The sequence below is a fragment of the Salvelinus fontinalis genome, chromosome 26 (assembly GCF_029448725.1).
Source record: "Salvelinus fontinalis isolate EN_2023a chromosome 26, ASM2944872v1, whole genome shotgun sequence".
Classification (NCBI taxonomy): Eukaryota; Metazoa; Chordata; class Actinopteri; order Salmoniformes; family Salmonidae; genus Salvelinus; species Salvelinus fontinalis.
The window spans coordinates 8,289,700-8,302,724 of record NC_074690.1 but is presented as its reverse complement, the minus strand read 5'-3'; the positions used below and the strand labels follow the sequence as shown (position 1 = coordinate 8,302,724).

Here is a 13,025-nt window from a genome sequence, read left to right as displayed (position 1 = left end):
TGGGACAGGTCTGTGTTGTATATGGTATGGGACAGGTCTGCGTTGTATATGGTATGGGACAGGTCTGTGTTGTATATGGTATGGGACAGGTCTGTGTTGTATATGGTATGGGACAGGTCTGTGTTGTATATGGTATGGGACAGGTCTGTGTTGTATATGGTAGTGGACAGGTCTGTAGTGTATATGGTATGGGACAGGTCTGTGTTGTATATGGGACAGGTCTGTGTTGTATATGGTATGGGACAGGTCTGTGTTGTATATGGTATGGGACAGGTCTGTGTTTTATATGGTATTGGACAGGTCTGTTGTATATGGTATGGGACAGGTCTGTGTTGTATATGGTATGGGACAGGTCTGTGTTGTATATGGTATGGGACAGGTCTGTGTTGTATATGGTATGGGACAGGTCTGTGTTGTATATGGGATGGGACAGGTCTGTGTTGTATATGGTATGGGACAGGTCTGTGTTGTATATGGTATGGGACAGGTCTGTGTTGTATATGGTATGGGACAGGTCTGTCATAACAGGTCAAAGCAGTTACTATAGTATAGGACAATACGGTCCACAGCGTAGAGACTGCAGACTGCTCTGTACCTGCATAGCCCTGCTCCGTCCAGACATGCCCAATGCAGTCCTGGAGCTCTGCTCTACAGCAGCCTCTGACCCACCCAGCCCCGCCTCCAGATGCCCCGCCTCCGGATGACCCGCCTCCGGATGCACCCTGCCGTCCCGCATCCTGAACTCCACCGAGGTGAACGATGACATGCTACCGTTTTGCCTCGCCCAGGTCCGGGATGTGTCCACAGCTGTCTCCCTCTTAGACCTGCCCTCTGACCTCTCCCTCGCCCCGGTCCCGTTGAGGCTGAGATCGTCAAGGAAGGGGTCTGAGTCGCTGCTGTGGGACATGTTGTAATAGGTGCACTTAGGGGTCAGAGGTCGGGCCAGCTCCTCTAGCTCGGAAGAGGAGAGGACAGACAAGGGGTTGATGTGGTGGTGATGGTGGAGGGAGGAGGAGGAGTGGTGAGAGGAGTTGTGGTCGTAGGCTGGAGCCTCCTCACTGAGGGTCGTGTCCACGGATGTGTTGTCAAGGTTACCGTACATCCCCATGGGAACCGGGGGAGACTTCCTGATTAGGTGATTCTCCTTAAGAAGCCAACGCCCCTGGTCAATCAGAACACCCTCACTAGAGTCAGGGAGGCTCTTAGAGTCTGCTGCGCTCTGCCACGCTCCTCCCACCCCTTCAGGAGAGTCCCCCTCCTTAAACAGCCAGCGCCCCTGATCGATCATCCTGACCAGCTCTGGTCCTGGTTCTGTCTTCACTGAGCTGGACCCGCTGACGTACGACAGGCTCTCCCCACAGACTTTAGCCCCAGAGTCACAAGACTCAAAGCTCTCTGTGGGCCTCTTCCCTTCAAGACTCTCAGGGCTCCTTAACTGATCTGCTTTCATTTCTGACGAGGGTTTAGAGGCCCAGAGCTCCAGAGAGGTGGTACCTGCTTTACTCTGCTTGTCACTAGTCTGTCTGATACGTCGAAAGCCTGGCGAGTGTCTCCCTGCCTCTTCCTTGTCTTCGTCTCCGCTCTCCGTTGACATGTCCACTGACCCCTGGGTCTTGTACCCTCCGCTGCTGGATGTCTCAGGTCTGTAGTCAGACAGGTCAGAGGTGTTGGGGCTGGGCAGTCTCTTCAGGCCGTACTGGCTGTCGACGATTCCATTAAATATAACCATCTGTTTGGTATGGACAACCCTGGTTGCCCCCTCCGGCTCGATCCGCAGGTTACCCTTAGGGTCGTAGGTGAACATCAGGGAGGAAGACTTCAGAGCAGTGTTGACGAAGTCTAGAAGCTCCTGAGATATCTCCACAGGATGGGAGCAGTCTTTACCTCTGACCTCTTCTTCCTCATCCTCCTCTTCCTCTCCTTCGTCAGTCTTTAGTTCATTGGAGGTGTCTAGACCCTGATCATTGACACCACAGAGGTTTATGGCTCTAGAGGAGGAGTTGTTGGACACTGCGTCAACCTCCTCGTGTTCTGAGACCTTACACTCTATCTCAGATTGATCTGACTTTACAGACTGATCTGACTTTACAAACTGATCTGACTTTACAGACTGATCTGACTTTACAGATTGATCTGACTTTACAGATTGATCTGACTTTACAGATTGATCTGACTTTACAGACTGATCTGACTTTACAGATTGATCTGACTTTACAGATTGATCTGACTTTACAGACTGATCTGACTTTACAGATTGATCTGACTTTACAGACTTATCTGACTTTACAGACTGATCTGACTTTACAGACTTATCTGACTTTACAGACTTATCTGACTTTACAGATTGATCTGACTTTACAGACTGATCTGACTTTACAGACTTATCTGACTTTACAGACTGATCTGACTTTACAGATTGATCTGACTTTACAGACTTATCTGACTTTACAGATTTATCTGACTTTACAGCCTTATCTGACTTTACAGATTGATCTGACTTTACAGCCTTATCTGACTTTACAGATTGATCTGACTTTACAGACTTATCTGACTTTACAGATTGATCTGACTTTACAGATTGATCTGACTTTACAGATTGATCTGACTTTACAGATTGATCTGACTTTACAGCCTTATCTGACTTTACAGATTGATCTGACTTTACAGACTTATCTGACTTTACAGATTGATCTGACTTATCTGACTTATCTGACTTTACAGATTGATCTGACTGTACAGATTGATCTGACTTTACAGATTGATCTGACTTTACAGATTGATCTGACTTTACAGATTGCCTTGAAGTCATTGACTTATCTGAATTGACAGATTTCATGGATTTCTCTGATTTATATGTTATTACTGACTTTTTTGACTTTTCTGATTTCACTGATTTCATTGACATTGATTTCATTGACTCCCTTCCTCCCTGCTCTGGTGTTTTAGACTCTATCTCTAATTCCTCAGACATTACAGATTCCTCTGACATTACAGATTTCTCAGACATTACAGATTCCTCAGACATTACAGTTTTCTCTGACTTCACTGATTTCTCTGACATTAAAGACTTAATGAACTTCCTTGACATTGATACTTCCGACCCAACCTCTGCTACCTTCTCTTCCTCCACCTGCTCCCCCTCATCATAATTCTGTTCTTCACAGCTGCCCTGGTCCTCCTTCTCCTCTTCCTCCTCTTCTGAACCCCGTTCTTCTATATAACAGACTTCATCTAACATCCTGCCACTGGAACAGACTTTGTTATCTGAGGATGGTTGACTATCAACACTCCTGCCCTCTTCAAAGTCTGATTCAGATCTCTTGTCCTCACTCTCCACCACTCCGCCCTTCTCCTCTTCCCCCACCTCTTCTCTCTCCTCCTTCTCCTCCTCATCTTCTTCACTTTCTCCCTCCTCTTCCTTTTCTGCTAACTCCTTCCTCTGCCTCTCAACTTCCTCACCCTCCTCCTCCTCTGTCTCCTCCTCCACCCTTTCCTCCTCCCCCTCATTATCTCCCTCCATATCCTTAACCTCCTCCTCCACTTCCTCCTCTTCAACCAACTCCTCATCTTTCTCCTCCTCTTCCTCATTATCTCCCTCTTCTCCATTCTGTGCCTTTTCATCCTCCTCCTCCACCTCCTCCTCCTCTTCTTTCTCCTCCTCCACCTCCTCCTCCTCTTCTGTCTCATCCTCCACCTCCTCCACCTCTTTCTCATCCTCCACCTCCTCCCCTTCTTTCTCATCCTCCACCTCCTCCTCCTCCACCTTAACTACCCACTCCACCTCCACCTCCTCCACCTCTTCTTTCTCAACCTCCACCTCCTCATCTTTCTCCTCCACATTTTCTTTCTCATCTTCCACCTCCTCATCTTCCTCCTCCACCTCTTTTTTCTCATCCTCCACCTCCTCCTCCTCCTCCACCTCTTCTTTCTCATCATCCACCTCCTCCACCTCTTCTTTCTCATCCTCCACCTCTTCTTTCTCATCATCCACCTCCTCATCTTCCTCCACCTCTTCTTTCTCATCCTCCACCTCCTCCACCTCTTCTTTCTCATCCTCCACCTCCTCCACCTCTTCTTTCTCATCCTCCACCTCTTCTTTCTCATCCTCCACCTCCTCCTCCACCTCTTCTTTCTCATCCTCCACCTCCTCCACCTCCTCCACCTCCTCCACCTCTTCTTTCTCATCCTCCACCTCCTCCACCTCTTCTTTCTCATCCTCCACCTCCTCCACCTCTTCTTTCTCATCCTCCACCACCTCTTTATTCTCATCATCGACCTCCTCCTCCTCCTCCTCCTCCACCTCTTCTTTCTCATCCTCCACCTCAGCGTCATATCCTTCCTCCACATCTTTCTCATGAACAGAACCAGCTGGACTACATACTTCAGAAGCTGACTGAGCTGAGCTTACTGACTTCAATGACTTCACTGACTTCACTGACTGAGCTGACTGAGCTGACTTCAATGACTGAGCTGACTTCACTGACTTCACTGACTTCACTGACTGAGCTGACTGAGCTGACTGAGCTGACTGAGCTGACTGAGCTGACTGAGCTGACTTCACTGACTGAGCTGACTTCACTGAGTTCAATGACTGAGCTGACTTCACTGAGTTCAATGACTGAGCTGACTTCACTGACTTCAATGACTGAGCTGACTTCACTGACTTCAATGACTGAGCTGACTTCACTGACTTCAATGACTGAGCTGACTTCACTGAGTTCAATGACTGAGCTGACTTCACTGACTTCAATGAAACTGATACTTCAGACTCTACCTCTGCTGGTGATTTCAGTGACTGCACTGACACCAACGATTGTACTGATTTCAATGACTGCACTGACTTTACTGTTGTAATTGAATTCTCTGACTTTACTGATTTCAATGACTGAATAGACTTCATTGACAGCATTGACATTGACTTTGACTCCCTCATGCCTGATTCTATTAATGAACTAACATCTTGGGATGTCTTTAATGATTTCAATGACTTTACTGACTTAAATGACTGTACTGATTTCAATGACTGTACTGACTTCAATGACTGTACTGACTTCAATGACTGTACTGAAAGCAATGACTTCATTGACTCCCTCTCTTTTGACTCCATCCTGTCAGGGTCTGATAGTCCACCAATATCAGGCTCTGACTTCACTGACTTCAATGACATTTCTGAGTTAATTGACTGCATTGACTTGGACTTCCCTGATTCTCTTTCTGTTCCAGGCTCAATTAGTACACCATCATCAGTCTCCAATGACTTCAGTGACTGTAATGACTTTACTGACCTCAGTGACCGTACTGATAGCAATGACTTCAGTGACTGTAATGACTTTGTTTCTGTTGACTCCCTCCTGCCAGGATCTAAAAGTATATCAGACTGTAGTGTTGGTTCTGACTTTACGGACTTCATCAACTTTGATTCCCTCATGCCTGATTCTATGGCTGTATTAACATCTTGTGTCCGATCTGCAGCAGTGTTGACCTCCTCAGAGTGAATGGCTGTTGTTTCTGTTTCAGGGAAGTCTCTTCTCTCTCTAGCAACCAAACCCTCCCCCTCCTGCTCCTCCTCCTTCTGCTCCTCCTCATCTTCCTCTCCCTCCTGCTTCCCCTCCTCCTCCTCCTCTTCAGCTGAAGGTCTGGGTTGAGAAGCTTCAGGCCCAGGCCAGTTATCAGGTATCTTCTTCACATCTTCCTCAAACACTTCTAGTTCCTCAACCTCACCAGACTCTATTTTGTCTACCTCGGTGTCAACAGCATAAGACATATCACTTTCGCTGCCACCTAACATTGGAGACCTCATGGCGTATTGCACTGTTCTCTCTCCCTCCACCAACGACGACACCTCATCTCTGAGTTCCTGGGGCATGTTAAGTTCCTCCATGAGCTCCTCGATATCCAACCGTCCTCCGTTGTCGTCTCCCGCCTCAGACACCACATCCAGGGCAAACTCCTGGTTGGTGCTGGGAGACAGAGGAGGACTTTCCCTGTCTCCCATTTCACTGCTCATTTCCTGGAAGTCTCTCCAGCTGTCCTTCAGCTGATCAGAGGTCCGGCTCTGCAGGCTGGCCAGACTGGCTCTCTGCTGTTCCTCGTCCTCCATGGTGGAGATCTTCTGGAGCGACTGCATCACCAGGAGGGCCTCTGAGCCGCTGTTAGAGTTCCCTCCTCCTCCTCCTCCTCCCAGGGCTGACGACAGGGTGTCCTTCAGGGTGGTCACCGACAGGAAGGACATCAGCCCCTTTGAGGAAGTGCCGAACACCGACGCCACCTGGAGAAGAAGAAGAAGTAGAAGAAGACGAAAAGGATGAAGAAGAAGAAGAATTCTCATCTTTAGTTTGTGTCTAGTCTGTCAAGCCTTTCCTCAGGTTCTGTCCTGCTGTTTGGCAAGCTGCCGCTTATTTGTGTGAAGGAGTTGGAATTATTCATCTGTCAGTAAGTCATCGATTCATAAAAACACAGAAGCCATACAATAAAAATAAATCAGTAGAAACAATCCTATGGTTAAGAACAACAACACGACTATTCCTAATAAACATGTGAACCCAGCTACCTGAGAGGAGAAGTCGGGCATGCTGTGTGATTTCTCCAGGCTGGCAGGAGGCTGGGAGGCCTGTCTGATGCACTGGATGGAGGAGCAGAGCTGACGGAGGATCGGTGTGAGAGTGGCCTTGGGGATAAGGAGGTGGTGGATGGAGGAGGAAGACTCGCTGTGCTCTACAGGACGAGGGACAAAGGACGATGAGCGATGGAGGAGACCGAGCCTGCTCTGCTGTTCCACCGGGTCGATCCTAGTAGTAGTGGGAATAGCGTTAAAGTAGTAGAGTAGTAGTAGTAGAGAAGTAATAGTAGTATTAGTAGAATTAGTAAGAATATAGTTAGAGGAGGAGCAGTAGAGTAGTAGGAGTAGTAGTAGTAGTAGTTGTAGCAGTAGTAGTAGAGTAGTAGGAGTAGTAGTAGTAGTAGTTGTAGTAGTAGTAGTAGAGTAGTAGGAGTAGTAGTAGTAGTAGTAGTAGTAGTTGTAGTAGTAGTAGTATTGGCAGTAGAAGTAGTAGTGTTGGTATTAGTAGTAGTATCAGCCGTAGTAGTAGTAGTAGTAGTTGTAGTAGTAGTAGTAGTAGGTGTAGTTGTAGTAGCAGTAGTAGTAGTAGTAGTAGTAGCAGTAGTATTAGTAGTAGTAGTAGTATTGGCAGTAGTAGTAGTAGTGGTATTAGTAGTAGTATCAGCAGTAGTAGTAGTAGTAGTAGCAGTAGCAGTAGTAGTAGTAGTAGTAGTAGCAGTATTAGTAGTAGTAGTATTCGTAGTAGTTGGCAGTAGTAGTAGTGATGGTGGTATTAGTAGTAGAGGTAAAAAAAAGTAGTAGTAGTAGTAGTAGATGTAGTAGTAGCCGTAGTAGTACTAGTATTATTGTTATTGTTTATTATTAGTAGTAGTTCCATTAGTAGCAGCAGTAGTAGTAGTAGTATTGGCAGTAGTAGTACTAGTATTATTATTATTGTTTATTATTAGTAGTAGTTCCATTAGTAGCAGCAGTAGAAGTAGTAGTATTGGCAGTAGTAGTACTAGTATTATTATTATTGTTTATTAGTAGTAGTAGTTCCATTAGTAGCAGCAGTAGTAGTAGTAGTAGTAGTAGCGGTACTAGTAGCATTATTATTATTGTTATTATTATTATTCAATTAATCTTCTTCTTATTAGTGGTGGTATTAGTAGTAGTATCAGCAGTAGTAGTAGTAGTCGTAGTAGTTGTAGTAGTAGTATTAGTAGTAGTAGTAGTAGTAATAGTATTGGCAGTAGTAGTAGTAGTAATGGTGGTATTAGTAGTAGAAGTTAAAAAAAGTAGTAGTAGTAGTAGTAGATGTAGTAGTAGCAGTAGTAGTACTAGTATTATTATTATTGTTTATTATTAGTGGTAGTTCCATTAGTAGCAGCAGTAGTAGTAGTAGTAGTATTGGCAGTAGTAGTACTAGTATTATTATTATTGTTGTTTATTATTAGTAGTAGTTCCATTAGTAGCAGCAGTAGTAGTAGTAGTAGTGGTACTAGTAGCATTATTATTATTGTTATTATTATTATTCAATTATTCTTCTTATTATTAGTGGTGGTATTAGTAGTAGTATCAGCAGTAGTAGTAGTAGTAGTAGTAGTTGTAGTAGTAGTAGTAGGTGTAGTTGTAGTAGCAGTAGTAGTAGTAGTAGTAGTAGTAGTAGTAGCAGTAGTAGCAGTAGTAGTAGTAGTAGCAGTAGTATTAGTAGTAGTAGTAGTATTGGCAGTAGTAGTAGTAGTAGTGGTGGTATTAGTAGTAGTATCAGCAGCAGTAGTAGTAGTAGTAGTGGTAGTGGTCGTAGTAGTTGAAGTAGTAGTATTAGTAGTAGTAGTATTAGTAGTATTGGCAGTAGTAGTAGTAATGGTGGTATTAGTAGTAGAAGTAAAAAAAAGTAGTAGTAGTAGTAGTAGTAGATGTAGTAGTAGCAGTAGTAGTACTAGTATTATTATTATTGTTTATTATTAGTAGTAGTTCCATTAGTAGCAGCAGCAGTAGTAGTAGTAGTATTGGCAGTAGTAGTACTAGTATTATTATTATTGTTTATTAGTAGTAGTAGTTCCATTAGTAGCAGCAGTAGTAGTAGTAGTATTGGCAGTAGTAGCACTAGTATTATTATTATTGTTTATTATTAGTAGTAGTTCCATTAGTAGCAGCAGTAGTAGTAGTAGTATTGGCAGTAGTAGTACTAGTATTATTATTATTGTTTATTAGTAGTAGTAGTTCCATTAGTAGCAGCAGTAGTAGTAGTAGTATTGGCAGTAGTAGTACTAGTAGTATTATTATTGTTTATTAGTAGTAGTAGTTCCATTAGTAGCAGCAGTAGTAGTAGTAGTATTAGTGGTACTAGTAGCATTATTATTATTGTTATTATTATTATTATGAGTAGTAGTAGTAGTAGGAGGAGTAGTAGTAGCAGTAGTAATATTAGTAGCATTATTAGTAGCAGTAGTAGAAGTAGTAGTAATCGTATTATTAGTAGTATTTGTAGAAGTCATAGTATTAGTAGTAGTAGCAAAAGTAGTAGTAGTAGTAATAGTTTTACTTTTAGTAGTAGTGGTTGTAGTAGTAGTTGTAGTAGTAGCTGTAGTAGTAGCAGTAGTATCAGTAGTAGTAATATTATTTAAATTATTATTATTATTATTATTAGTAGTAGTAGTAGTAGTAGTAGTAGTAGTAGTAGTAGTAGTAGTAGCAGCAGTTCGTGTAGTGGTAGTAGCAGTAGTAGTAGTAGTTGTAGTAGTTGTAGCAGTAGTAGTAGCAGAAATTGTAGTAGTAATATTTTTATTAGTAGTAGTAGTGGTAGTAGTAGTAGTAGTAGTAGTAGTAGTAGAAGTAGTAATATTGGTATTATTGTTAGTAGCAATAGTAGAAGTAGTAGTAATATTATAATTATTATTAGAAGTAGAAGTCATAGTATCAGTAGTAGTTATAGTAGTAGCAAAAGTAGTAGTAGTAGTAAATGTAGTAGTAGCAGTAGAAGTACTAGTATTATTATTATTGTTATTATTATTAGTAGTAGTAGTTCCATTAGTAATAGTAGTAGTAGGTAGTAGTAGTAGTAACAGTACTAGTATCATTATTATTATTGTTATTATTATTATTATTAGTAGTAGTAGTAGTAGTAGTAGTAGTAGTAGAAATATGGGTATCATTATTAGTAGTGGAAGTAGTAGTAATATTATTATTAGTGGTAGTTGTAGAAGTCATAGTATTAGTAGTAATAGTTTACTTTTAGTAAGAGTGGTTGTAGTAGTAGTAGAAGTAGCAGTAGTTGTCACGTTCCTGACCTGTTTTCCTTTGTTTTGTATTCATTTTAGTTGGTCAGGGCGTGAGTTGGGTGGGTTTGTCTATGTTTTGTATTTCTATGTGGGGTTTTGTGTTCGGCCTGGTATGATTCTCAATTAGAGACAGGTGTGTATTGTTTGTCTCTAATTGAGAGTCATACAAAGGCAGCCAGGGTTTCACTGGTGTTTTGGTGGGTGTTTGTTTCCTGTGTTAGTGTTTGGGCCACACAGGACGGTTGAAGGTTTGTTAGTTTGTTGTTTTGTAGTTTTGTAGTGTCGTGTTTGCTGTTTTCATTAAAAGTATGATTAATCACCAATCCGCATCTTGGTCCTATCCATGCTCCTCCTCGTTTGAGGAGGAGAACAACATTGACTGCCTTTACAGAAACACCCACCACAACAGGACCAAGCGGATTGAGGAGAGAGAACAAGAACTAAAGCAATGGAGAGAAGAGGAATGGAGTTGGGAGCAAATTTTCAATGGAGAAGGACCCTGGGCTAAGGTGGGAGAGAATCGCCGCTCTCGGGAGGAGAAGAAGGCAGCCACAGCCCAGGAGCGCAGGTATGAGGGTACGCGGCTAGCACGGAAGCCCGAGAGGCTCACCCAAAAATTTCTTGGGGGGGGGCTAAAGGGGAGTGTGGCGAAGCCGGGTTGGATACCTGAGCCAACTCCCCGGGCTTGCCGTGGAGTAAGAGGGCGTCGTACTGGTCAGACACCGTGTTATGCGGTGAAGCGCACGGTGTCCCCAGTACGCGTGCTTAGCCCAGTGCGGGCTATTCCACCTTGCCGCACTGGGAGGGCTAGGTTGGGCATCGAGCCGGATGCCATGAAGCCGGCCCAACGTATCTGGCCTCCAGTACGTCTCCTCGGGCCGGCGTACATGGCACCAGCCTTACAGGTGGTGTCCCCGGTTCGCCTGCATAGCCCAGTGCGGGCTATTCCACCTCGCCGCACTGGCAGGGCTACGGGGTCCATTCAACCTGGTAAGGTTGGGGAGGCTCGGTGCTCAAGAGCACGTGTCCTCCTTCACGGTCCGGTATATCCGGCGCCACCTTCCCACCCCAGCTCAGTACCACCAGTGCCTACACCACGCACCAGGCTTCCAGTGCATCTCCAGAGCCCTGTTCCTCTTCCACGTACTCTCCCTATGGTGCGTGTCTCCAGCCCGGTGCCTCCAGTTCCGGCACCACGCACCAAGCCTCCTGTGCGTCTCCAGAGCCCTGGACGCACTGTTCCTTCTCCCCGCACTCGCCCTGAGGTGCGTGCCCTCAGCCCGGTACCTCCAGTTCCGGTACCACGCACCAGGCCTAGAGTGCGCCACGAGAGTCCAGTGTGCCCTGTTCCTGTTCCCCGCACTCGCCCTGAGGTGCGTGCCCTCAGCCCGGTACCTCCAGTTCCGGTACCACGCACCAGGCCTATAGTGCGTCTCAGCCGGCCAGAGTCTGCCGTCTGCCCAGCGGTGCCTGAACGGCCCGTCTGCCCAGCTCCGTCTGAGCCATCTGTCTGCCCAGCGCCGTCTGAGCCATCTGTCTGCCCAGCGCCGTCTGAGCCATCTGTCTGCCCAGCGCCGTCTGAGCCATCTGTCTGCCCAGCGCCGTCTGAGCCATCTGTCTGCCCAGCGCCGTCTGAGCCATCTGTCTGCCCAGCGCCGTCTGAGCCATCTGTCTGCCCAGCGCCGTCTGAGCCATCTGTCTGCCCAGCGCCGTCTGAGCCATCTGTCTGCCCAGCGCCATCTGAGTCAGCCGTCTGCCACGAGCCATTAGAGCCGCCCGTCTGTCCCGAGCCAGTAGAGCCGTCCGTCAGTCAGGAGCCGCCAGAGCCGTCCGCCAGTCAGGAGCTGCCAGAGACGCCCGCCAGTCAGGAGCTGCCAGAGACGCCCGCCAGTCAGGAGCTGCCAGAGACGCCCGCCAGTCAGGAGCTGCCAGAGACGCCCGCCAGTCAGGAGCTGCCAGAGACGCCCGCCAGTCAGGAGCTGCCAGAGACGCCCGCCAGTCAGGAGCTGCCAGAGACGCCCGCCAGTCAGGAGCTGCCAGAGACGCCCACCAGTCAGGAGCTGCCCGCCAGTCAGGAGCTGCCCTACAGTCAGGAGCTGCCCTACAGTCCGGAGCTGCCCTACAGTCCGGAGCTGCCCTACAGTCCGGAGCTGCCCTACAGTCCAGAGCTGCCACTCAGCCCGGACCTGCCGGAGTCCCTCAGCCAGGACCTGCCGGAGTCCCTCAGCCAGGACCTGCCGCCCCTTATCCCGGTGTTGCCCCTTGTCCCGGTGCTGCCCCTTGTCCCGGTGCTGCCCCTTGTCCCGGTGCTGCCCCTTGTCCCGGTGCTGCCCCTTGTCCCGGTGCTGCTCCTTGTCCCGGTGCTGCCCCTTGTCCCGGTGCTGCTCCTTGTCCCGGTGCTGCCCCTTGTCCCGGTGCTGCCCCTTGTCCCGGTGCTGCCCCTTGTCCCGGTGCTGCCCCTTGTCCCGGTGCTGCCCCTTATCCCGGTGCTGCCCCTTATCCCGGTGCTGCCCCTTCATTTAGGTGGGGTTAGTGGGAGGGTGGTCATTGGGAGGGGGATAAAGAAGCGGGGATTGATTATGGTGGGGTGGGGACCTCGTCCACCGCCAGAGCCGCCACCGTGGACAGACGCCCACCCAGACCCTCCCCTAGACTTTGTGCTGGTGCGCCCGGAGTTCGCACCTTAAGGGGGGGGTTCTGTCACGTTCCTGACCTGTTTTCCTTTGTTTTGTATTCATTTTAGTTGGTCAGGGCGTGAGTTGGGTGGGTTTGTCTATGTTTTGTATTTCTATGTGGGGTTTTGTGTTCGGCCTGGTATGATTCTCAATTAGAGACAGGTGTGTATTGTTTGTCTCTAATTGAGAGTCATACAAAGGCAGCCAGGGTTTCACTGGTGTTTTGGTGGGTGTTTGTTTCCTGTGTTAGTGTTTGGGCCACACAGGACTGTTTGAGGTTAGTCACGTTTGTTGTTTTGTATTTTGTAGTGTTTTCTTGTGTTTTACATTAAACATGTACAATTACCAATCCGCATCTTGGTCCGATCCATGCTCCTCCTCGTCTGAGGAGGAGAACGACATTGACTGCCTTTACAGTAGTTGTAGTTGTAGCAGAACTATTAGCATTATTATTCTTATTGTTATTATTATTATTAGTAGTAGTAGTAGTAGCAATAATAGTACTAGTAGAAGTAGTAGTGGTATTAG

General features: G+C 46.7%; 1 protein-coding gene across 1 annotated transcript in view; it reads right to left on the bottom strand.

Moving 5' to 3' along the window:
- The window catches only part of LOC129824573 (uncharacterized), a 169,678-nt gene that overhangs the window by 95,497 nt on the left and 61,156 nt on the right, over window positions 1–13,025 (bottom strand). Inside the window, exons 8-11 of the mRNA XM_055884264.1 lie at window positions 6,551–6,788; window positions 3,905–6,268; window positions 2,792–3,673; window positions 596–2,137 (exon numbers count right to left, since the gene is read on the bottom strand). Coding sequence (XP_055740239.1) covers window positions 596–2,137; window positions 2,792–3,673; window positions 3,905–6,268; window positions 6,551–6,788 — 5,026 coding nt within the window. The remainder of the gene's footprint in view (window positions 1–595; window positions 2,138–2,791; window positions 3,674–3,904; window positions 6,269–6,550; window positions 6,789–13,025) is intronic.